At 47.4% G+C, this 25568-nt stretch overlaps 1 protein-coding gene and 1 long non-coding RNA gene across 9 annotated transcripts in view; one reads left to right on the top strand and one right to left on the bottom strand.

Moving 5' to 3' along the window:
* SLC20A2 (solute carrier family 20 member 2) overlaps positions 1-25568 on the top strand; it is a 118866-nt gene that overhangs the window by 77796 nt on the left and 15502 nt on the right. For all 7 annotated transcript variants that reach the window (XM_086380465.1, XM_086380469.1, XM_086380463.1 and 4 more), the window contains 4 exons: positions 56-152; positions 12280-12396; positions 17212-17415; positions 18799-19366. In XM_086380465.1, the coding sequence (XP_086236591.1) occupies positions 56-152; positions 12280-12396; positions 17212-17415; positions 18799-19366 (986 nt within the window). The remainder of the gene's footprint in view (positions 1-55; positions 153-12279; positions 12397-17211; positions 17416-18798; positions 19367-25568) is intronic.
* Positions 14739-19415, bottom strand: LOC147343837 (uncharacterized). Of its 2 annotated transcripts, none has more exons than XR_015156243.1 (5): positions 19285-19415; positions 17608-17723; positions 16651-16864; positions 15957-16075; positions 14739-14993 (listed from the first exon to the last, which is right to left on the bottom strand). It is a non-coding gene; the product is annotated as an uncharacterized LOC147343837 (long non-coding RNA). The 2 variants fall into 2 exon arrangements; XR_015156244.1 differs by having other exon boundaries at positions 16651-16801.

The following is a 25568-nucleotide window of genomic DNA, read 5'->3' as shown; positions in this document are numbered from 1 at the left end:
GCCTGCAGACACCCCCTGGAGTCCTGACCTGCCCCCTCATCTCCTTACCCCGCAGGAGGACCCCGTTCCTAACGGCCTCCGGGCGCTTCCCGTGTTCTACGCCGCCACCATCGCCATCAATGTCTTCTCCATCATGTACACCGGAGCCCCAGGTAAGAGCCCTCGGCCAGCGGGCGTGTGAGAGTCCAGCCTGGGTGGTGGACTTGGGCCTGGCGCTGTTGCTGGCCGCCAGCCAGAAGCGCTACTCGTGGTCTTTACGGAGCAGAGCAAAGAACAGGAGGCGCAGTTACTTGTTTTACATATTCAAGAGAGGTGTGAAATAGAAAAGCCAGAGACTTGGGTTAAAAAAAAAGACGATTAACATCCCCTTCCTGGTGCAGAGTCACAGGACGTGATGTGGCAGCCCGAACCTCCCTGAGCTGGGGGCCCGGGGGCGGGGGAGGAGGGGGCAGGTGTAAACAGTAGGTCCGCACCCTGGACAGGGTTGGGGGGCTCCCACGTGTCCACACCACAAACATCCACCCCCCACCCCCAGAACTCATCAGGCCAGTAAGTCCAGTCATCAGAGCTGTGCTGTTTCGTCCCCCAGATCCTCGAACCAGTGGTACTTCTGTTTTCAGAATTCCTCCTTTTCTTCCCGTTCTGATGGCCTGTGTTCTTTTTTCCCAAGGCCTTGGGGTGGGGCCTGGTTAAAACTCCCTTTCTTTAACCTTTTTAGTGGGTAAAATGCTTTCACACAGTATTGGTATTTGCACACATCTCCGTGTTGATGAGCTTGTAGGGGCCTCACTCAGCATCTCCGTCTGAGTGTCTGCGGAGAGGACGGTGGGGAGGGGTGCCCATTTCTCCCTGGGATGGGCCTCCTACAGCCGGATCCTGACACACCCGTCATCGTGGGGGCGCCCGGTCAGCGGAGAGGCTCGCGGTGGTGTTCTCCTTCTCGATAATGTCCGTTAAGGATTCATACTCAGTTGTGGGCCACATCTGACAGAAATCTCCCTGTCTCTGTTGAAAAGATAAAGCTTCTGCTAAATGGTGCGTCCTTACAGTCGAAAGCACCCTCTTCCGAAATGGGGGAAATCCTTATTAATTTCGCCAGCGGGGTTTTCTCAAGGCAGTTTTTCTCAGGCTTTAATAGCCGTATCTAACTGTATGTTTGTGTACTTCACTCTTTCTGAATGGTTCTTTTTAATTCTATTTCTTTTTTATTTTTGGCTGCGCTGGGTCTTCCTCGCTGCACGTGGGCTCTCTCTGGCTGCGGCGAGCCAGGGCTACCCTATAGTGCGGTGCCCGGGTTTGTCACCGTGCTGGCTTTTCTTGTTGCGGAGAACGGGCTCTAGCTGCATGGGCTTCAGCAGTTGTGGTGCACGGGCTTCGCTGCCCCAAGGCACCTGGGAGCTTCCCAGCCCAGACCCATTACACCTGCGTTACAGGCGGATTTGTTACCACTGAGCCACCAGGGGTGTGCCCCACCCTGCCGTGATTCATAGCTCTGCGTAACCTTCCACTTGGGCGTCTTCTGAAGAGTGTTCAGAACATGGATCTTACAGCTTTGAAGAGTTGAGGTCAGGGCTTTCAGATTTCAGGGGCAGGGGTGGGGGTAGTGGCGAAGCATCACAGCTGCTTTAAGTTACATGAAAAGTGCAAGGTAAGCGTCGTGGTGAGCTGGAGAGAGGTGAGACCCTCGCCTCAGACAACAGCAGCCTGATGGCCCTTCTGGCTTGATCATTCAGAGTATGAAGTGTATTTGTCAAAGGCTATTTCCACGATCCATTAAAAAAACAAAAAGCAGAGGCGGAGGCAGAGAAAAAGCAGCTGTCCAGTGTGAAGGCCACCCCACCCCAAGTCTGCATCTCACGAAGCTTTCGCGTGGTGCTGGGCGGGCCCCAGAGGACCAGGTGGGAAGTCACCTGCCCACCCGAGCACTTGGTCTTGGTTTTACTCAGCTCCCAGAGCTCAGGTGAGCTGAGCAGAAAGACGAGCAGCCGTTGATGACCAGACGCCTCCTGCGCTATTTATGTAAGAGATTAACAAAGGAAAGCGAGGGGCCCTTTGTCAGACAGAGTCCTAGAAATGGGAACTGGTGGAAATGAGAATCATTTCTTTCTAAATTCTGTATTTTTTTTTCCTAGCCTCTATTTCTCTCTCTCCCTGGTTCTTGATCTGAATGTCAGAAGACCACAAATGTATGATTTTTATTAAAATTTGACTTTTTCTAGACTTACCTATTTTTTCCATCACTTCTTTTTCTCATCTATAAAAAAATATTTTAATTTTTTATCTTTTGGCCATCACTTAGTTCCCGGCCCAGGGATCAAACCTGCATCCCTTACATTGGAAGTGTGCAGACTTAACCGCTGGACCACCAAGGAAGTCCCTGTTTTTCTCGTCTTTTGCTGCAGTTTTATTGCAAATTCTCTAGAAGAATCAGATTACTAAGAGATAAAATTATGCTAGAGAAAATTATGCTAGAGAACTATAAAATGAAAGAGGCAACCAAGGATAATATAAATACTTCATCGAGAAGTTTTGAAGAATAATAAAAAATAAATGCTTTTATTGAGCTGAGTTTTAAATGAATTAACTCTTCTAGGAAATCAGTAATATTGCCAACATCTCCTGACGGGTAGGAAACAGGCACAGTGAAGCTGGCTGAGTGCTGAGGCCATGTAACTAGTGAGGCATAGAGCAGACTTGAAAGTGGGCAGCCTACTTCCAAGCCCCCGTTAGCGTATTCCATTGGCACGTGACAGGGCAGGGTCAGACACCCAGCATCTGGTCCCTGATGTCACCGTAAATGACGATCAGAGTACATCGGCCTCATACATTCTTTCCTTTCTCCTCACTCTCTTTAAAGATGGCTTCCAGGGAGTTCCCTGGCTGTGCAATGGTTACGGCTTGGTGCTTTTACTGCCAGGGCCCGGGTTCAATCCCCGGCTGGGGAACTAAGATCCCACGAGCCATGAAGCTCAGCACCCCCCTCAAGAAAAGGCTTCTAATATATTTGGAAATGATGTGGTTTTGTATCTATTTAATGTCCAGGTAGTGTGAAGAGGGTGGCTTCCCCTTTGTTTGGGAATATTGGGAAGTCGGTACGAGAACCTTGGTGATGGATACTCACCTGGGAACACAGTCGAAGCTCCCCGTGCTAGGAGAGCCCGTCGCTTCCTCTCCCCGAGCCTCTGCACCTCATAAAGCAGAGACGGGTGGGCAGGAACCGCTGTGAAAGGGAGGCCACATGACAGGAGGTGACGAGGGCAGAGCGCTGAGCTCGGGGGCTGCTCACGATATGCTCAGGGGTCTGGGGGGCGCGGTTTCCTTCCCTGCCATCGGTCATCTCTTCAGCCTCACGTCTCCAGCGTGTCCTGAGTCAGCTCGTCTCTGTCTCCCCACACACGCTGCTGTGGGAGCTTTTCCTTACTTGAAGTTTGGGGGTGAGGGGCTTTGCATAGGGAAGGAAGGAGGTCAGGACAGAGGGTCCAGCCAGAGTCCGAAAAGGACTTTGCTGAGGTCTTGCTCTGGGGAGTGTTTCTAGAATATCCATCCAGTAGTTGAGTCCAAATCCTATTTTTATTTAAACATTGAAGGTTAACTTCGCCCTTGAAACTAAGACATTAATTCCATCCTGTTTCCTCATGCCGGCTTCTCTGCCGTCCAGCTGGGTCGTCTGTAGCCCTGGTGTCATATCTAGGGACAAGTGAGCCAGGAAGACCCAGTCCTCTGCCTTTCTCACAACTGGCCGGCCTTTCAGCTGATTTTGAGATTTAATCTTCTAGTCCTTTTCTTCCTTAAAATGTTTCCATTCAGTGTAAGGGGCCTTAGAGATAAGAGGAAAGAATGAAATGTTCTGACAGAGAGTGGTGGCATCAACCTAACCCTGTTGCAACTTTCAGAGACTCTGATAAGTGGCACTTTTCCCCGTGAGTTGGACCCGGTGGGTCCCCGTGGGCTGAGTCACGGAGCTCTGGTTTGACTTCCTCCCTTCCTCCTCCCTAAATTATTTTGAAGTTGTTTATATCTTGGGCCTAGTTTGATTTGTTTCACTTTGCGTTTGACGTGACTTGTCTCAGAAGTCATCCTCATACTTCAGAGACCGAGTTAGCGCTCTTCAAAGATTGTCTTTGCCTTTTTGTCCTTAAAAAAATAATTCACAAGAAGCAAAAATAACTTGAGGAAATAAAGTGGGTTGGGTTGGATAAATCACTTGGGTTGGGTTGGATACAAGCCTGAAGTTTATTTTTGATGAAGGGCTTCAGCTGGCAGGACCTGGTTTTTGTTCTGCCTTTCTAGAAGAAATGCTGAGTGAGGCTCATGGCACACGGCTTTGTGGAGTCAGAGCAGACTAGCTAATGACGCTTCCCACGTCCAAGTGTGGTCCCTGCACCAGGAGCATTGGCGTCACGTGGTCACTTGTCAGAAATGCAGATCCTCAGGCTTAGACCCGCTGAACCAGAAACACAGCCCAGCAGTCCAGGTTTATGGGACGGAGCGCTCGGGGTGACCTGATGCTTGTGCGTTTGGAGGGTCCCTGCTCTAACCACCTCTTTACCTATTGTTGTTCTTCAGTTGCTAAGTTGTGTCTGACTTCTTGCAACCCCATGGACTGCAGCACACCAGGCTTCCCTGCCCTCCGCTATCTCCTGGAGTCTGCTCAGATTCATGTCCATTGAGTCAGTGGTTCCATCCAACCATCTCATCCTCTTCTGCCCTCTTCTCCTCTTGCCCTCAATCTTTCCCAGCATCAGGGTCTTGTCTAGTGAGTCGGCTCTTTGCATCAGGTGACCAGAGTTGGAGCTTCAGCTTCAGCATCAGTCCCTCCAGTGAATATTCGGGGTTGATTTCCTTTAGGATGGACTGGTTTGGTCTCCTTTCTCCAACACCACAGTTCAAAGGCATCAATTCTTTGGAGGTCAGCCTTCTTTATGGTCCAAGTCTCACATCCATAAAGGACTACAAGAAAACCAGAGCTTTGACTATACAGACCGCTTTATCTAATAAGCCTAACCTGATCCGAACCCTAGTAATATGATCCTTTCACCATAAATGCTGCTATCTTACCACAGTCCTTATGTAAAAAGGTGCTCTTCAAAAGCCCTAACTCCTCACCAGCAGATGAATTGTCTGACTCCACCAGGCCTGGTTGTCTGGCTTCCCCAAAGTGGTCTGTGCCTGAGATGGGCTGCCTTCTCCTCCTCTTCCTCCCTCTCCCCTCCTCCCCTTTCTCCATCTTCTCTCTCCTCCCCCTCCTCCTTCTCCCCTCCCCCTCCCTCTGCCCCCCACTCCCCTCCCCTTCCCCCTCCTCCCACCCCCTCCCTCTCCTCCTTCTCCCTTCCTCCCCCTTCTCTATCTTCTCTTCCTTTCCCAGCTGCTCTCTCCCCCCATTCTCCCTCTCCCCTCCTCTTTCCCCTCCTCCCACTCCCCTCCCCCTCCTCCTCCCCTCCTCCCCTTCTCCATCTTCTCTTCCTTTCCCACCTGCTCTCTCTCCCCCTCCTCCTCCCTCTTCTTCCCACTCCCCTCCCCCCCTCCCTCTCCATCTTCTCTCCCCTCCCCCTCCATCTCCCCCTCCCCCTCCATCTCCCCCTCCCCCTCCATCTCCCCCTCCCCCTCCATCTCCCCCTCCCCCTCCATCTCCTCCTCCCCCTCCCCCTCCATCTCCTCCTCCCCCTCCTAGCCCTTCTCTTCCTTTCCCAGCCTCTCCTTCTCCCCTCCATGTCCTCCTCCTCTTCCTCCCCTAGTGGCAGCCCTTCTGGTCCAGCCCCAGGGAACCCAGAGCATCAGGCACCCCTCGAGTCCCCGCTGACTCAGGAGAAAGATCTTGGTTCCCAGAGATGCTCTGTGTTCTGTGTTGAATTTTTACATTCCGAGCTGTAGGGAGCAGGCATTGGAGCTGGGGTGGTTCCCAGCCGTGGGTGGGGAAGGCCTGGGCTGAGAAGAGTCTCCAATTTCACTCAGAGCAGGATTCAGAACAGTGATTTGAACTCACTTCCTTCTCAGAACTGTTGTAAGTAAACCCTGGTTTGAGAAAGCTAGTACCATATGCAGGGGGAAGAAAAATCCCAATTATAAGACAGATTAGGAAAGAGCATTTTGTAATTTCAAAGTGGTGCTTCATCTTCCTAAAGTTGCCCCAGGATTTCTCTTACCTAGGGAGCTCCTCCAGTGCTTTGAACATGTTGATCTGAAACAGAACAAAAACTGGTGACTCCATTTATCAGGGAAGGAGGACTGGCAAAAAGCGATTCTTCAGATGAGGTCTGCATGTGTGTGTGTGTGAGTTACTGTGGGAAAATGTCCAGAGTATACAGTTACGTGAGAAATGCAGGCCCAGAACAATATATACAGTACAGTCTACATCTACTCAATTGAAGGCAAAGTAAGAGAAATCCACACACACTCTGCACTAGATGTTCGTTTATCTCTAGAAAATGCCTGGGAAGATACATACCAAATATTTATCAGTGTTTCTCTGGGAAGTGGGTTCAAGAGGGGAGGACAGGAGGCATTTTCATATTTGTACATCCTACAGTTTTGTATGGCTGATTTTTAAAAAGTTTTTAAATTATATTGGAGTATAGTTGATTTACTGCATTATGTTAGTTTTAAGTGAACAGCAAAGTGGTTCAGTTATACATGAATCTGTTTTCCTTCAGATTCTTTTCCCATACAGGTTAGTACAGGATATTGAGCAGAGGTCCCTGTGCTGTACAGTAGGTAGGGCGGGTTGATTATCTATGGCTGATCTTTTTTAATCTTGTATTATTTATAAAATTCAACCAGAGAAAGGGAGAAGAGAGGGTGCTGGCGAGGTGGGTGAGAGGTGTAAGGGACTAACATGGGCTCGAGCCGGAGGGGTCTGGAGAAGCCTCATTTTCCCTCGGTAACTAACACACACACGCCACGTGGACCTCATCTGTAGAATCGCTTTTTACTAGTCCTCTCTTCGCTAATAAATGGAGTCACTAGTTTGGGTTTTGTTGTAGACCAACATGTTCAAAGCATCAGATTGTAACAGTGATAGTTGTACGTGAAAAATAAGCGCTGTACCAAAGAAAGGACTCCGGAAGACCGTGAGTGGGTCTAACGGTTCTCTGTACTTCCTCCCCAAGTCCGTTGGATATTCTGATCTTCAGGGGGTTTGGGAGAGAATTGTAAGGATGCCTGAGGTTTGAGCTGAATCACTATTCATCATATCTTTGCTGTTCAGAAAATGAAAGAGCTGGACATAAAAGGCTACTGAGGGCTGGAGCCAGGCCTGGGCTTCCTTGCGCCCAGTGCGGGCTCCTGGCCGCCGCTCCTGGCCGAGGGACGGAGCAGTTCAGGCCCAAGCCGTGCCCTACTTTGCCTCCCCCGGGTGCGGCCGAGCCTCAGCGCCCTCTTGAGCATCTTATCCGAGGATAATCTGAGACCCTAGCAGGAAGGCCACTCAGTACCAAGTATTTTTGTCAAAAATTTTATTGTAAAAAAGTCTACCTTGAATTTTCAGAAGGAAAAAGTTTTCCCCTGAAAATACATTGATTGAAGGGCTTTTCTGTGCTGGATTTTTGCATTTCATTGATTTTTTTATCCATGAAACTTGGCTTCTGTATATTTCGTACAAGTTAGAGCTGGGTCCCATAACTATTAGTCAGCATCTCTTGCATGAGGCTTTGAAAGTAAGTCCTGCTGCTCTTTTTTTTTTAATCGGAGCATAGTTGATTTACAGTGTTGTATTTGTTTCAGGTGTACAGCACAGTTAATCAGGATTATATACATATGCCTAACACATGTAATACATAATATGTATAACATATAAATACATAACTATATAAGTACATAATATATAAGTCATATATAATATAAATTGTATAACTTAATATATAATTATATAATTACATATTAAGCATATATTATATAATATACTTTTATTTTTTTAATATAAATTTATTTTAATTAGAGGTTAATTACTTTACAGTATTGTATTGGTTTTGCCATACATCAACATGATTCTGCCACAGGTATACATGTGTTCCCACATACTCTTAATGTGTAATATCGTGTATTATATACCATATGTGTTCTTTTTCAGGTTCTTTTCCCTTTAAGATTTAACCTTATAGGTTATTATATAATGTTGAGTATAGTTTCCTATGCTATGTAATAGGTCCTTGTGGCTTATCTATTTTATATATAGTAATGTGTATCTGCTGGGCTTCCCAGGTAGCTCTAGTGGTAAAGAATCCGCCTGCCAGTGCAGGAGACCTAAGAGATGCAGGTTTGATCCCTGGATCGGGACGATCCCCTGGAGAAGGGAATGGCAACCCACTCCATTATTCTTGCCTGGAGAACCCCATGGACAGAGGAGCCTGGCGGGCTACAGTCCATGGGGTCGCAGAGTCAAGACCCGACTGAAGCGACTGAGTACGCATAGTGTATATGTTAATCCCAAACTCCTGGTTTATTCCTTCCTCCTTTCCCCTTTATAAGCAGAAGTTTATTTTCTATGTCTGTGGGTCTGTTTCTCTTTTGTATATACGTTCATGCTGGTGTGTGCTCTTGATGCTGTTAATTTGCTAAACTGCTGGAATAGTTCAGTAAGATCCAGTCCCCATTCTGTTCCTCTCTCTCTTTCTCACCATCAGCAACTCACCCATCTTCCTGGTTCCTTTGCTCTTCGCCATCTTGCCCCACCCCTGGCTTTTTTCCCGTGTCTCCCGCCCCCTCACCCTCTGATCTTCCATCCAGTCCTGTGACTCAGAGGGTGGCTCCGGAGCTTCCTGGCCACTTTCCAGGCCAAACCGACGGTGAAGGCGGTCGTGATGGTAACGGTTCAGGAGCAGGTGACCTTGTGGCTCATCGTCCCCGCGAAGCGTTGTGAGCCTTGAGTGTAGCCAGCCTCAGCCTGTCCCTTTCGGGTGTGGGTCCTGATGCCCTCTGGAGCCTGTGTAACTTCAGTACAGAGATGGCCTGGAAGGAGCACATGGAGCGGCCCTGCTCTGCCCTGCTGTGGGCTCTGCTCAGAGGGGATGGAGGAGAAGGGGGCCTGGGAGCAACAGTGTCCACTCGTTCAGACACTCATCTCTCCAGCTCCCGGGCTTCATGCCCCTCCCCCAGGATCCAGAGCTCACCTGTCTTAGATCAGGTTAAGGTGGTGAGGCCAAAGTAGCCCAAGTGTCAAGTTCATCATCAGCTCAACCAGAAGTCGCAAAGCAGACGGGGAGGACTCTTCAAATGCCAGGTAGTTTTAAGCCGCAGTTGGTTTGATGTTGGTAATTAACAGTTACCATTCAGTTCAGCAAGAAACCACATCGGCGTGGTCCTTCCCCGTGTCCGGACACTGACACGCAGACACAGAGCAGAAGCGGGGAGCCCCAGCCACAGGCACGGCCGAGTGAGGTCAGCCTGAGTGGTTTTATAAGCAGCTCCAAGCCTGGATCCGGAGACAGAGCCAGGGCTGGGGTGGGGCTGCCAGCCGCCCCAGCGCAGCCCCATGTGGGGCCTTGCTTGCTGGCGTGTCCGGGTGCTGGATGGTGGAGCCGCCTGGCTACTGAGTGTCTGCTCCCACCAGTGACCCTTCCACGGTGCCAAGGCTGGGTGATTCTGGTTCTTACTTTCCATACTTGTATATGCTAATCCTGACTCCCCATTTAGAGTATTAACTACCCATTCTCCCTCTTACCATTACCAAAATGTCTAATAATACCTTACCTGAATAATTTTCAGTTGATTTATATATAAATATATATATATATATATATATAGAGAGAGAGAGAGAGAGAGAGAGAGAGAGAATGGTTCTTGTCCAACTCTTTGCAACCTTATGGACTGTAGCCCTCCAGGCTCCTCTGTCCATGGGATTCTCCAGGCAAGAATACTGGAGTGGGTTGCCATTCCCTTCTCCAGGGGATCTTCCCGACCCAGGGATCAGACTCAGGTCTCCTGCACTGCAGGTGGATTCTTTACCGTCTGAGCCACCCTTACTTTTTATAGAATGGTTAACAGTGAGCAATTATATGCCAATGAAAAAAATAATGGAAAAAAAGAAAGTCAGTTTTATATTTAAAAAAAAAGAACAGTTAATAGTAACAAAGCCTGCAGCATTAGAGGTTTATTTAAGAGCAGAGTTTTAAACAGTTCATTTATTTCAAACTTTAAAAAAAGTTTAACAATTTACAAAAGTGTGTGCTTATTATAAATTTTCAAAGTTAGCAGTATGAAAGCAGAAAGTAAGTGCTATAGGAGCCTTTAGCAAACGAACAAGCAGATACATAGACCTGATTTTGCTTCCCAAATGACTGAGTTTCTGCTTTTCAAGTTATTGAAGTTTTTTTACAGTTTTTTTTTCTTTGCCTTCTCTGTTTTTGTCATTATCCATGTGCTTGTGACTAAGAGCCCTTCTCTCCTTCTATTTAGAAAGAATGTGGTATAGTGCTGAAGGCCTCGGGCTTGGGAGTGAGATGCCGGGGTGGGTGGCCTTGTGCTTAAGATGGATAGTGTACAGCACAGGGAGAGACCCCTCCTGTTTCCCATCCCTCCACAGGAGGGACCGCTGGTTCTTCCCAGAACTTTTACGATCTGTTCAGGAGTGTACACTTGGCTGTGGCGGGGAAACGGCAGTGTTTCTCTTCTAGACATAAGTTGGGTGGTGCTGCACACACCGTGATCTCGCTGGCCTTTCTCACTTGACTAGACAAGAGCATCATCTCTTCTTATCAGTCCATTTATCTCGACCTTATTTTACGCCACACGCCACGCTGACTCCACGCTTCCATGATGATGCGTGGGTCACTTGTCTTACAAACTCTTCCTGTTACAGGCAGTGCTCTAGTGAGTGCTCTCGTGCCTGTCGCCTTGTGCCTGTGCGAGGGGGCATCTGTGAGTGTCTGAATCACACCTGTGTCACCAGGGGAGCTGGGCTCGGGGCCCTGCAGGGCAGGGAAGCCTGATGTCTCTCCACCTTCCACCTTTTTCTTGACTGAGGGAATGGCAACTCTGTGTGCTGGACCGGACAGCAATGAAAAGCTTTTCTGTGTTGTAATTCCATGAGTTGGCCCTTGAAAGAAGAATTGAGCTTGAAAGTCAGTGTCCTTTGAAAACACTTTTCTATCTAAGCTGACTTTTTTTTTTTTTAAACAATAAAAGGGTTTATTTATGCATATGGAAGCCTTCACAGAAAAGAAATGAGCACTCAGAGAAGCAGTTAGACTTCAGGACTTATGTACCGTTTTGACAGAGGGTGATAAATTATGGAAAGAGGCCAGGAAACATACGGAGGAAGCTAACAGGAGAGAAGACAGCGTGGCAAGGTCTGTTTGTGCAGACCCATCTTGGTGGTGGTGCCAGGTCTCCAGTGATGGGAGTCACTCTCCTCTTTCTGGAACAAGGAAGGCACGTTTCTCCCAAGAAATTTATGCCCTGCTGTCCAGCAGTTACAAAGCGGAGCAGCAGACTCTTCCTGCGTCTGCTGTTTCTCAATTTAAGCTGACTTTAAAAAAGGTTTGTGTGTGTGGTCCAAGCGTCATGTCCATTTAAAGCCGGGCTGCTGACTATTGAGAAACCAGAGAGGCGGCCGCCAGCCTTGCTGTGCCCGCTGCAGTCCTGGGCTACGGGCTGCCCTGGGGAGGCGGGGGCGGGCATCGGGAGGGAAGACAGACCCCTTCTTGCCCCCGTTTGTCCACTCGGGAATTTAGGTATTGAGATAATACTGTAAATGGGTTTATTCCCAACTTAATATGTCGTTTGTGCCAAGTTGGTCACTTTTTAATGATCAGCTTACTCACTGAGTTAACAACAGAGTCACAAGGCAAATAGTACATCTCCATTATTTCTTTACAATTTTATAATTCATTTATTTGGCTGCGTCGGGTCTTCGTCGTGGGCTTTCTCTACTTGTGGAGAGGGGCTACTCCTTGTCGTGGTACATGGGCTTCTCACTGCAGTGGCTTCTCTTGCGGAGCTCTAGTGCCCGAGAGCAACCGGGCTGCAGGATGCATGGGCTCAGTCGTTGCGGCACACAGGCTTAGTTGCTCCGAGGCATGTGGAGTCTTCCTGGACCAGGGGCCCATGTCCCCTACACTGAGAGGTGGATTCTTATCCACCACATCACCCAGGAAGTCCCAGTCGTGAGTCTTAAACACAAGACTTTGTTCCCCAGAAGAAGTCTAGCACAGTGTTGTGGCTGAGAGTTTTATTAAACACAGAATCCAGATGATGCACTTCAGGGCCGGCGCATGGCAGGAGTGGGGATGTCACACCCGGCCTTGGAGACGTGTCCCGTGACAGCTGTGTCCCCTCTGTCCCCAGTGATGGGCCTGGTCCTCCCCATGTGGGCGATCGCCCTCATCTCCTTCGGGGTCGCGCTGCTGTTCGCCCTCTTCGTGTGGCTCTTTGTGTGTCCGTGGATGCGGAGGAAGATAACAGGTAAGTGCTCTTCTGTTCTTCTGATTTGCACAAAGGCTCTGATTCCTAAGCCTGCAGGCATCATGCACCGTGATCCTAAGTGCCAGAGGGAACACGACCACGGTCAGGCCGGGCCCTGTCTCAGGGCGCCTGCCTGCTTTCTGGCTCAGACTTTTCCTGGATAACTTGGGATCCTGGTAAGAATGAGGTCCTCGTTGCCGTGGGTAACGGCAGGTAGCAAATCAGCAGCATAGCACTGCCCTCCCTCAAGAATGGTGAAAGGTAAAAAGAGCAGATTCTGAGTGTGATAACTGGAATTCCCACGCATCTCTGGTGAAACAAAAACTGGTACAACGATGGGAAAAGTTCGTTTAGACGTTTCCTGTGAAGTTAAGCAAACATTCACCATATGACTTAAGTAATTCCACCCCTAGGTGTTTATCCAAGAGAAGAAGTGAGACTCGTACACAAATTAAGTCATACTAGCCAAGAAGTGGAGACAAACCACAGGCCCGTTAACAAGTGAGTGGATGACCAAACTTCATACAGCAGAGGGCGGAGGAGCAATGAAGAGGGCGAACTCCCGGGAGGAGCCACGCACAAACAAACTCATCCTGCAGGGCTCCAGAGGGCACCAGTCCACAGCCACAGAAACCAGTGGCTGCTGGAGTCACTGCAGAAGGGGATGTGGGGGGACTCTGCAGGACAGGAGGGGGCTTTAGAGACAGAAGGGCACTTTAGGGACTGAAAACAGAGCTCTGCAGGCACAGGAGGGAACCTTGCAGGACTCTGTCTTAATTGGGGGGTAGTTATAGTCTGTATTCGTTTGTCACAGGTCATCTACCTGCACATTTTAAAAGGCATAAATTTCATCGTACGGAAATCATACCTCTGTGAAAGCAGTTTTTTAAAAAAGAAGATCCTGGCTTAGAAAACTGCAGCAGCTACTTTCCTGTCACTGGCAACATGCCTGAATTCCAAGCCTTATGGCCACACGCTTTACAGGGCTCACAAAAGAAAAGAAGTATTTCCTTTTGGCCTCAGAGTGTACCTTACAATCATGGTTTGATCCGGACATATCTGAATTTGAAACCCACATTTCAAAGAAAAACTGAACAACCGAGGAGACGTTACCATGCTTATGAATGGGAAGGCTCAATACCGGAAAGATGTCCGTTCTCAAATCAATCTGTACATTTAATGCACAAAAATCCCAGCAGGATATTTTGTAGATTTAGACAAGTCACTTTAAAAATGTATATGGAGGACTTCCCTGGTGGTCAGCCTGCCATTGCAGGGGACGGGACCCCAGGAGGATCCCTCATGCCGAGAGCAGCTGAGCCTGTGAGCCATAATGAAGGGACGCCCCGCCTCCCCCGTCGGTGCAACTAGAGGAAGCCCTCACTCAGCAACGAAGACCCAACATAGCCAAAAAGAAACAATTCATTAATTTAAAAAATTTTATAGGGAAAGGGACTGGAATGGCCAAAACAAATTTGGAGAAGAGTAAAGTTGAAGGACCCATGCCACAAAAAGCTACAGGAGAGTGTGGAACTGGCGAAGGGATAAACACCTAGATTAACAGAACAGGATAAAGTCCAGAAACAGACGTGCAAATATGGCCAAGTGATTTTCAACAGAGTCAGTTGCTGAAAATCACTGATACAATCAATGATACTGGGATAACTGGGCATCAAATGCCAAAAAAAGACCCATCAAATGCCTTACACCTTGGGGAAAAAAAAATTAACTCAAGATGCATCATAAGTATAAATAGAAAACTATGAAACTTTGGAAGCAAAAAGAGGAAAACTTTTGGGACCTTGGGTAGAGCAAAGAATGTTTAGGTTTGATACCAAAAACACAGCTCATAAAAGAAGTTGGTAAATTGCACTTCATCAAAATTAGAAACCGTTGCCCTCTAAGAAACACTATTAAGAGAAAAGACAAGCTGCAGACTGGGAGAAGGTGTTTGCAAGTCCTCTAACAAAGGACTTGTATTCAGAACATATGAAGAAAGCTCAGAAAACAACCCGATTTAAAACAGAAAACTTAAATAGCTGTTTCACCAAAAAAAGATACATGAATGGCAAATGAGTACATGAAAAGCTTCTCGACATCAGAAACACAGATTAAAATCACAATGAGGTATTCCCACACATCTATTTTAATGGCTTTAAGAAAAAAAAAAAGGATAGTGCTAAATGCTGACAAGGATGAGGCGTGGCTGGAATGTTCATTCATGCACTCCTGGTGGGAACGCAAAAGGAGTTTGATGGTTTCTTATCAGGTTAATCACTTACCCACGCCTAGGTGTTTACCCTAGAGAAACGCACATTTAAATTCACACAGAAGCCTGGAGATGAATATTTGTAGCAGCTGTATTTGCTATCACCAAAAACTAAAAGCCTGGATTATCCACAGAACAAACACACACGTATTTATGGAAATAAATACATCCACATATTAGACTGCTGCTCGGCAGTGAAGACGAGTGGGCTGCTGGGCCTGCACCAGCATGGATGAACCTCAGGCGCATTAATCGTGCCACGTCGGAGGAGCCAGCCTCAGAAGCACGTCTTATGGTTCCATTTACATGACATCTGGAAAAGGCAAATCTGTAGGGACAGAGACCAGACGGTAGTTGTCAAGGGCTGGGGCAGAGGGCCTGACTATAGGGGTAGGCGTTACAGGAATCTGGACTTTTAAGATTTTTTTTTTAATGTGGACTATTTTTAAAGTCTATTGAATTTGTTACAATATTGCTTCTGTTTTATGTTTCGGTTTTTTGGCCACAAGGCACGTGGGATCTTGTGGGGATCTTAGGTCCCTGACCAAGGATTGAATCTGTGTACCCTGCATTGGGAGGTGAAGTCCCAGCCACTGGACCGCCAGTGAGATCCCTAGACATTTTTTAGAATCAGAATTCTACACACACAGAGCCAGTTTGCCATGTGCAAGTTTTAAAAACTAATAATTAAAACACTACATTAGTACATACAACTTCAAACTAAGTAGCGATTTCACACTATGATGGATTCATATCCAGCTGCTGCTTCCTCTCCTGGGTAGCCGCTCCCTGCTCTTGGTTGAGAAGGAACCCCACCCCCCCCACCTTAAACATCCTGCTTGTCTGGTTTAACCCCAGTGGGAGTGATAAACTAAACTTGAATGCTCTTGATGTTTAAAGCTTTTTCTGATTGTTGTTGTTCAGTTGCTAAGTCGTGTCCGACTCTGTGACCCCATGAACTGCAGCACGCCAAGGCTTCCCTGTCCTGCACTAATTCCCTGAGTTATGGACCATAAAATCTTCGCTCCCACCTTTAGACTGTAATGTTACAGTAGGAAAATGACATTACTACCCAGTCTGGCTTGCCAAGAGATTTTTTTTTTGGCCAATGACATGTATTTTGACATTTCAACATATAGGTACCTTGTTCTATTCATTTAAATACAGACTATGGCTAAGGGCGTGGACAGTGAACTGACTGCATATTACCGCCTGAGTGACCTTCAGCCCCGTGATTCAGTCTCTCTGGGCCTCAATTTGCTCATTTATAAAATACAGAAAATGGTAATACCTGTTTCATACGTTAACACATTTTGGGGGGACTTCCTGATGGTTCAGTGGTTAAGACTCCATGCTTCCACTGCAGAAGCCCAGGTTTGATCCTTGGTTGGGGAGCTAAGATCCGACAAACTGCACAGTGTGGCCCAAAACAAGAAAAAACAAACCAAAAAACACAGTTTAAAAAATTTGTTATTATAATCTTTACAGATATTAACTTTTCTCATCTACACTGTAAGCAGCTTGAGGTCAGAAACCTGTGTGTACCTTTATTTATTCCGTGTAGTAAACAAACTTAGTTTTTGTTTTTTTTTAAAATCTGTCTTTTAGACTTAGATAAATATAGAGATAGAGGTATAAAGATTGAGGGCAGGAAGAGAAGGGGACGACAGAGGTCGAGATGGTTGGATGGCATCATCGACTCAGTGGACCTGAGTTTCAGCAAGCTCTGGGAGATGGTGAAAGACAGGGAAGCCTGGCGTGCTGTAGTCCATGGGGTCGCAGAGAGTCGGGACACAACTGAGTGACTGAACAACAACAACAACAGAGACTGAAGTGATCTGTCTAGGTAAATACAGAAACGAGGGTGATGCATGAGTGTATCCGGCAGAGGAACCGAGAAGACCGTGTCCGTGTCGGTTGGGTAGGTTAGAGCTTAGCTGTTTCCTCAGGGAACTGTGAGGCAGCAAGACCAGGAATCCACATACCAGATCTGATTACCAAGAGTGCACTCCAGCTTCAAATCCACTTTTTGAAAATCCCTGGTTTCTTTTGAAAGTAGAGGATTTTTCAAAGTAAGCAGAATTTCTCTGTTCCTTTTGAGGAAAATGATTTACTTGTTTTCTAAGACTTGGTGACCTGAGGAAATCAGAGCGCAGTCTCTTGTTGAACAGAAGAAAAGCAAACAGACCCTAACAGTATCTATGAAGACAAAAAGGATAAACATTTCAGTGATTCTGAGGTCAGTTTAAGAAAACAGAAGGCCGGTCTAGATGGTTGTAGAATTTACAGAATGTTTACCTTGGGAATCAGATCTAATCCTGTCTTTTTTGTTGCTTTTGGATAAGATAACTCAGGGCTGAGCCTCCATCTTTCCCTCCCTGAATTTTCTAGCCTGTTTCCCAGATTGAATTGTCCACTTTATTTTCCCTTTTATTTTTTGTTCCCAAAGTATGAAAGTATCACGATAAATGTTTATTTTTATATTCATTCGTCAAAAATAAGAATTCTCTTCCCAAATTTTCAGTTATGACTCTTATTTTCTTCAGGCAAATTACAAAAAGAATGTGCTTTATCAAGAGCCTCTGATGAAAGTCTCAATAAAATTCAGGAAGTGGAGTCCCCAGTATTTAAAGAGCTGCCAGGTGCCAAGGCTCACGATGACAGCACTGTCCCCCTCACGGGCTCAGCTGCGGATCCCTCGGGGACCTCAGAAAGCATGTCGGGGGGTCACCACCCCCGGGCCCCATATGGTAAGTCCCTGGGGGCTGGGGTGGCCCGCGGCAGAGGCAGTTTTGGGGGGACAGTTGGCCTGCATGTGGCAACGAGGCTCCAGTGCACACAAGTGTCCCCAGAGAAAACTCAGGGGCTGAAGGGCCCAGGGTTTGGTCAGTCCCAGACCAGGCTTGTTCCTGTCCCGTGACTTTCCTCCAAGAGCCATTTACCTGCAGTCTCCCAGCAGCATCTCTGGGCCCCTCAGCTGTGTCTTCCACATGCAGTCAACTAACTGCCGGAGATCGGATTATCAGTTTATCCAGCTTTGTATACAAACACCTTCCTCCTGGGAGATGCAGAGAGAAAGCTGACGTTGGAACCGGGGCGGTGGTCCCACTAGAGAATCACAGACACCATCAGGGCCGTAGCGGGGGTCCTCTCTCCCACAGTGTTTGTGGACAGTGATGGGCCAGCTCCTGCCTCTGCCAGGCCCGCCTCCCTGCAGGGGTGCTGGCACTGCGGTCCAGGCCGGATCTGCAACTTGGCCAAGAAAGAGAATGATCTCTGCCAACTGATCTGACAGACCGCCTTTGACTGTGTCCACCAGCCTTTTTTTTTAATTGAAGTATATGGTTGATTAAACAGCATGGTAACTTCTGCTGTACAGCAAAGTGATATATATGTGTGTGTATACATATATATATATATATATATATGCACATCCTTTTTAAAAATATTCTTTTCCATTATGGGTTTATTACAGGATATTGAATATAGTTCCCTGTACAGTAGGACCTTGTTTATCCCTCCTATGAGCTTACATCTGCTAGCCCCAGCCTCTCACTCCATCCCTCCTCCATTCCTCCTGCCCCAAGAACCGGTCTGTTCTCTCCCTGTGACTGTTCCTCTTTCATAGGTGGGTTCATTTGTGTCCTATTTTTAAGGAGCACTTGGAGTGTGTATCTCACAGGAAATGGGGCAAGTTTTCTGTAAAATAAGCTCCTGATACGGATCCTCCTCCTACCCGTTCCTGGAAAAGGAAAGAGTGCTTCCGCATTTTAGGAGAGTGCAGCATCGTCTTTTAACTGCCATGCCGTGTTGTTAGTTTTACCCTTTGCTGTATGTTTCCAAGTTTCCCTTTTTATTTTTACCATACTGCATGGCCTGCTTAGTCAAGTTGGAAAATAAAGAGTACGGTGGGAAAATGCAAAAACCCTCACTGTCCAGCCTTCCTGAGCTGACATGGTGGCCCCACAGCACCCCAGGCGTGGACTCAGTCTGTCCCTTGTCTCTGCAGGACGGGCTCAGTCTGTCCCTTGTCCCCTTCAGCCGGGCTCAGTCTGTCCCTTGTCCCCTTCAGGCCAGGCTCAGTCTGCCCCTTGTCCCCGCAGGCCAGGCTCAATCTATCTTTGTCCCCACAGGCCGGGCGCTGTCCATGACGCACGGCACCACCAAGTCGCCCGTATCCAACGGGACCTTCGGCTTCGACGGCACGGCGCGGGCCGACGGCCACGTGTACCACACGGTGCACAAGGACTCGGGGCTCTACAAGGACCTGCTGCACCGCATCCGCGACGAGCGGCCGGCCGACGGGGCCCCGCGGCAGCTGCGGCGCAACAACAGCTACACGTGCTACACGGCGGCCATCTGCGGGCTGCCCGGCCTGGCCACACGCCGCGGCGACACGCCCGCGCCCGAGGACAGCGAGAAGCTGGTGGCCGATGCCGTGGCCTACTCGCGCCGCCGGCTGCGCTACGACAGCTACTCCAGCTACTGCAACGCTGTGGCCGAGGCGGAGATCGAGGCCGAGGAGGGCGGCGTGGAGGTCCGGCTGGCGCCCCCGCTGGCCGAGCCCGAGCCGCCGCGCGACGACCCGGCGGACGAGGAGAAGGAGGAGAAGGACTCACCCGAGGTGCACCTGCTCTTCCACTTCCTGCAGGTCCTCACCGCCTGCTTCGGCTCCTTCGCGCATGGCGGAAATGATGTGAGGTCAGAACTTGGGCGGGGCGGGGGCGGGTCAGGGCGGGGCCGGGGTGGGGATGGGTGATGGGCGTGGTCTTGTGAAGCGGTGGGGTGAGGGGAGGGGCCTGGTGATGGTGAGGGGCGGGGTCAGGGTGAGGGGGCGGGGCGGGCACAGCAGATACCTGGCCCACCCTGGAACCACGCGGGTGGCAACCGCCCGGGGTGTGCCAACGCCAGGTTTTGTCCACAAGTGCAGCACCTGCATCTTCATCGCACAGATCTTTGAGTGAACCAGATGCAGGGAGAGTTGGCCTGGGGTCAGAAATCACAACAGGTGGAATCAGTAGAGCTGGGCTTGGAGCCCTGATTCTGCCCAAACTGTCCCGGCTTCCTACCCTGGCCGGAGTCCAGTGCCATTTGGCATCAGTGCCTTTTGGTTTTGAGGCAGAGAGAGAAGTACCCAGGTTCCCCCCAAGTTGTACAAGGGTCATATGTGAGCAAGTAGCTCCTGCAGTGGAGCAGACCGCGTTGCGTGTCAGAAGGGGGAAGTGGGAGACCCCGGGGGCCGCTGTGTTGAATGGCCGCTCCAGTCAGGAGGGTCCCCAAGGGACACCTGCAGGGACTGAGGGCACAGCTATGATGGCATCTTTGGAGAACCTTCCGGAAGAGGGGAAAGCACTGCAAGGCCAAGGCAGGAGTGTGCCTGGTGGGTTTTCCGGAAAGAATCACTAGCAAGAGCATGGAGAGCTCAGGTCAGCTGGGCATGCAGGCCAGAATGTGTAGGAGTGCATAGAGTCTGGCCAGGCATCCGAATCAGTCACTGAATTTTCCAAAGCCTCGGTGTCCCAATCTGTGAAATGGGGGTAAAACTAGTACCAACACAGGAGATTTCTATGAGGATTAAGGGGAGGTGCTTATATAATAAGATAAGAACAGTCCTTTCCCATAATCAATGTCCAGACATTTTCACTATTATAGTTATTATGCAGCCTAATGTTTCCGTCCAAACGAGGGAAATGTGCCATCATTTTATATATTTTTTTATTTTATTTTTTTTTTCATCATTATATTTTTTTGGCCCAGTTATATGACTCCATTTTACACCATGTGCAGCTGCGTTTCTGTTCTTTTTAAAAGATGTCTTCTAGCCACACAAAGAGGCCTGGACAGCTTATGTTCTGCTCAGCGTCACCTAGGCATTGCCATCTTATTTTATTGGGGGCACTATGTTCTGTCCTCTCTTAATAATTTTTTACTCCCCTCCGCCACCAGCCCACTTCCTCCTCCTTATCACAAATTATTTATGGAAAGCCTGGTACCAGCAACACGTTATGAATTGGATCCCTTTCCTTTAGAACTAAGTTCCAGTTAAGGAGACAAGAAAGGCATACTCCTGGGAAAGTAACAGAACACCCCAAAACAGCATTTCAAGGCCAAGGAAGAGTCTAGGCGGTAGCTGCCGCAGGTGGCCAGAGTGTAGAGCAGCTGTTTGCAGTTTGGAGGCTGATCTTCAGGCTTTTGAGCAGGGATGTAGTCTGATGAAAGCAAGGTTTAGAAATAACAGTGTAGCAGTGAGGAGGGGGCTTCTGTTTACTCAACAAGTGGGTGTTAAGTGTGTACCAGTCCTCAGAGCTGAGGCACTTGTAACTTACTCCAGGCCTACTCAGAACAGTCCTTTGTAGTCCTAAGTGAAAGGAAGTGAAAGTGTTAGTTACTCAGTCATGTGGGATGCTTTGTGACCCCATGGACTGTAGCCTGCCAGGCTGCTTTGTCCAAAGAATTCTCCAGGCCAGATTACTGGAATGGGTAGCCACTCTCTTTTTCCTAGGGATCTTCCCTACCCAGGGATCGAACCTGGGTCTCCCACACTGCAGGCAGATTCTTTACCGTCTGAGCCACAGGGAAGCCTGCAGTTCTAAGTGATACCCCTCAGAGACCGGGAATCTGAAGCTCAGAAATGTGACTCTTGCCCAGGGCCACGCAGTTAGAGAGATGCCAACGTGGGAAGACAGCTCTCTGTGACTCGGTCTCCAGACTGTGGAGGGTGGGCTGGAACCACAGGCATCATTCAAAGCCTGTAGGGAGCTTGGGAGTTATCACTACATCCTGACAGCAAGCGAAAACCAAATAGACTGAAAAGTCAACAACTCTTCTTGGATCTCAAAGGGAGAGGAGAGCACAGGACAAACCACTGCCCCCAGGGTCGGAGAGGCAAAGATGCAGGGAGTCCTGGAGGAGGGACTCAGGAGTGGATACTGTGCTGAGGGCCATGGAATCCTGGACTGCAGCAATGGGCCCTGGAGGCTCAGGGGGGACAAGTAGAGTTAAGGCTCTGGGGGACCCAGGGTAGGGGGGCCCACTATCCAGAAGCCCTAACAGTGAGTATCAGGGAAGAGGAATCCCTCCTGCCCTGGGGGGGAAGGAAAGCAGCCACTAGACAGAACAGAGATCGTGTGCTTAGCCAGGCTGCACTCAGGAGACACCGGGTCACCAGAGCCCAGCCTGCAGGGGATTACTACAGGCTAACTGACCTGGAAGGGGAAACACACTCCAGACTGCCCTTGGCTTCCCCTCCGGAGAAGGTAAACTCCCAACTCCAGCCATCCTGTCTCACATAAGGAGGGAGGAAATACTGAGAAACACTTGCCAAGTTCACAGCTCAGAGGCACAGTCTCAGTGAGAGACCAAGACCTCATCAAAGGGGTCATCAAAGGACCCACAGAGGTCTCCATTCCCCAGACCCACCACATCACTAACAGCCTATTGACAGCAGTTCCTTCTACCCAAGACATCGCATCTGCATATCAAGAAAAATTTCCGAGGCACACCAAAAAGCGAAAAACACAACTGGCAGAGACAGAGCAAATAGCAGAACCGATATGGGGGAGATGTTAGAATTATCAGACCAGGAAATTTAAAACAACTATGATTCATATGCTGAGGTATCTGATGGACAAAATAGGCATCCATTAGATGGACAGGTAAGCAGACAGATGAGAATCCTAAGAGAACCAAAAAGAAACACTGGAGATCAAAAACACTGTAATAGAAAGGAAGAACGCAGGGGGCTTTCCTGGTGGCTCAGTTGTTTAAAATCCACCTGCCAATGCAAGAGACATGGGTTTGATCCCTGGGCCAGGAAGATGTCACATACCATGAAGCAACTGAGCCTGTTGAGCCTGTGTTCTAGAGCCTGAGAGCTGCAACTACTGAGCCCATGCTCTAGAGCCTGTGCTCCCGAAAAGAGAAGCCACCACAGTAAGAAGCTTGTGCATTGCAACTGGAGAGTAGCCCTGCTGGCCACAACTAGAGAAAAGCCCTCATAGCAACAAAGACCCAGCAGAGCCAAAAATAAATAAATAAAAAAAATTATCTTTAAAAAAATGATGAATGCCTTTGATGGGTTTATTAGTAGACTGGACACAGCTAAGGAAAGAATCTCTTAGCTTGAGGGTGTGTCCATATAATCTCAAAAAGCAGAGAGAACATAGATCGAAGAAACACAGAACAGAACACTGAAGGAACCCGGGAACTACAAAAGGCACGGCGTAATGAGAAGAGCAGCAGGAGACGGAAAGAAAGGAACACAGGAGGTGCCTGCCTGAGTCACGGCAGTGGCAGGGTCTCTGTAAGCTGATGTCAGACATCAGACCGCAGATCAGGAAGCTCAGAGAGCGCCAAGCAGGACAGATACACAAGAAGTATACGTTGGCACATCAGACTTAAACTTCGAAAAATCAGAGATACAGAGGTATCTATAGATATAGAGGGACAAAGATAAAAATTATATATGACTTCCCCTCAACCCTGCAATCAAGAGAGTGGAGTGAAATAGTTTGTGAAGGGGAAATCCCACCAAATCAGACTTGAGTACCCTGTGAAGTCCTTTAAAAGTGAAAGGAAGTCTTCAAGAGAAAGAAAGACCTTCTCAGACAAAGAAAAAATGAGGGAATTTGTGAAAAGCTGACCTGCCTTGCTGGAAATGTTCAAAGGAATTCTTTAGATAGAAGGAAAATAATGTGTGTCAGAAACTCAGATCTACATAAAGTCAGGAAGAACACCAAAGAAGGGCTAAGTGAAGGTAAAAAGAACAACTAATTTTTCTTCTTCTTCATTGATCTAACAAATAAGAATTATTTCAGAACAATAAAACCAATAGTGTAGTCAATTATATGTTTATGTATATGTTATATATATATACATATTTAGTTTAATATATAAAAACATCAACAAATTTTAAAAAATAGAAATGATACAGTGTCTGCTCTGAGGCCATAATTGAATTAAGCTATGTGTGTGTGTGTGCACATGTGTGCACACTTATGTATGCTTGTGTTAAGTGAATGAGTGATAGCAATGATACAAGGGATGGAAGGGTGGAACTAGGGTTATTTTTTAAAGCTATCTACACTTAACTTACATGGTTTATATGGTAAAGAATCTGTCTGCAATGTGGGAGACCTGGGTTTGATCCCTGGGTCAGGAAGATCCCCTGGAGAAGGGAATGACAACCTACTCCAGTATTCTTGAGTATATATTCTGGAGAATTCCATGGACAGAAGAGCCTGGCAGGCTATATAGTCCATGGGGTGGCAAAGAGTCAGACACAACTGAGTGACTAACACTTGCACACTTGCACACTACCAGTAAAGCAGTAATAATGTTATTGCAAAGGGGATTTGGATTAACCCTAGGTATATATGGCAAGCTCTAGGGCAACCATCTTAGAAAGTTAGCAAAAAAGAAGTATAGCCAATATGTGAAGAAGGGAGAGAAAAAGGAATCATATGGAATGCTCAGTTAAAACAACAGAAGGGAAAAAAAAAAGGCAGATGACAAAAATAGCAGCAAAGAACAAGAACAACAGATAGAAAGCACCAACAGATAGAAAGCACCAACAGATACGGTGGATGCTAATCCAGCTATGCCGGCAATCAGTTTGAATTTCAGTGATCCAAATGCACCAGTTAAAAGACAAGAGATTATCAGAATGGGTCAAAAAACATAACTCAACTCGCTGTTGCCTACCAGAAACCCACTTGAAATGTAAAAACACAGCTTAAAAGTAAATTGGATTTAAAAAAGGAAAAAAAAGTAAATGGAAGAAGGAAAGTATAGCATGCTAACACTAAAAGAAAGCAGGAGTAACTGTGTTGATTTCAGACAGAGGAGACGTGGATAGATCCAGCAGCAGAAATCATTAAGGACGTATTTGAGCAAAACAGACCATCGATCAACTGTGTATAAATCAGTAACAAAAGATTACTAGAAAATCCCCAAATGCATGGAGATTAAACCACACGCTTCTAAATAACATATGAAACAAAGAAGAAATACCAAGAGAAATGTTAAAATATGTTAAACTAAATGAAATTGAAAACACATCAAAATTTGTGGGAAGCAACAAAAACAATGCTTAGAAAAAAGTTTATAGCATTGAATTCATATACTGCTGCTGCTGCTGCTAAGTTGCTTCAGTCATATCTTACTCTGTGAGACCCCATAGATGGCAGCCCACCAGACTCCCCCGTCCCTGGGATTCTCCAGGCAAGAACACTGGAGTGGGTTGCCATTTCCTTCTCCAATGCATGAAAGTGAAAGTGAAGTCACTCAGTCGTGTCTGACTCTTAGCGACCACATAGACTGCAGCCTACCAGGCTCCTCCATCCATGGGATTTTCCAGGCAAGACTACTGGAGTGGGTTGCCATTTCCTTCTCCAGAATTCATATACTAGGAAAGAAGAAAGATGTAAAATCAATAAGTTTCCAGCCTAGGAAATAAAAATCAAATTATTACTTAATCCAAAGTAAACAGAAGTTAAGAAATAATAATTAGAGCTAAATAAATGAAATTAAAATCAGGAAATGAATGGAGAAAAATCAATGAAACTAAAAGCTGGGTCTTTGAAAATATTAATGATATTTATAGGCTTCTAGCCAGGCTAACTAAGGAAAAGGAGAACACAAATTGCTGATACCAGAAATGGAGAAGTAGACATCACTATAGATCTTATGGACAATAAAAAAAAGTTAATAATACTATAAAAGCAATACTATGAATAATTTTATGTTCGCCAATTTGATAAGCTAGATAAAATGGACCAGTTCTTGAAAGACAGAACCTGCCCAAACTCACACAAGAAGAAACAGACTACCTGATAGGCTTGTATCTATTAAGAAAATTAAGTCAATGATTAACAATCTTTCAAATCAGAAAGCACCAGGTCCA

Source organism: Bos grunniens, chromosome 27 (assembly GCF_055505025.1).
Source record: "Bos grunniens cultivar Pamir isolate PY7600 chromosome 27, Bosgru_T2T1.0, whole genome shotgun sequence".
NCBI classification, from domain to species: domain Eukaryota; kingdom Metazoa; phylum Chordata; class Mammalia; order Artiodactyla; family Bovidae; genus Bos; species Bos grunniens.
The sequence above is the reverse complement of the archived record's forward strand: the minus strand, read 5'-3'. Positions and strand labels throughout refer to the sequence as shown.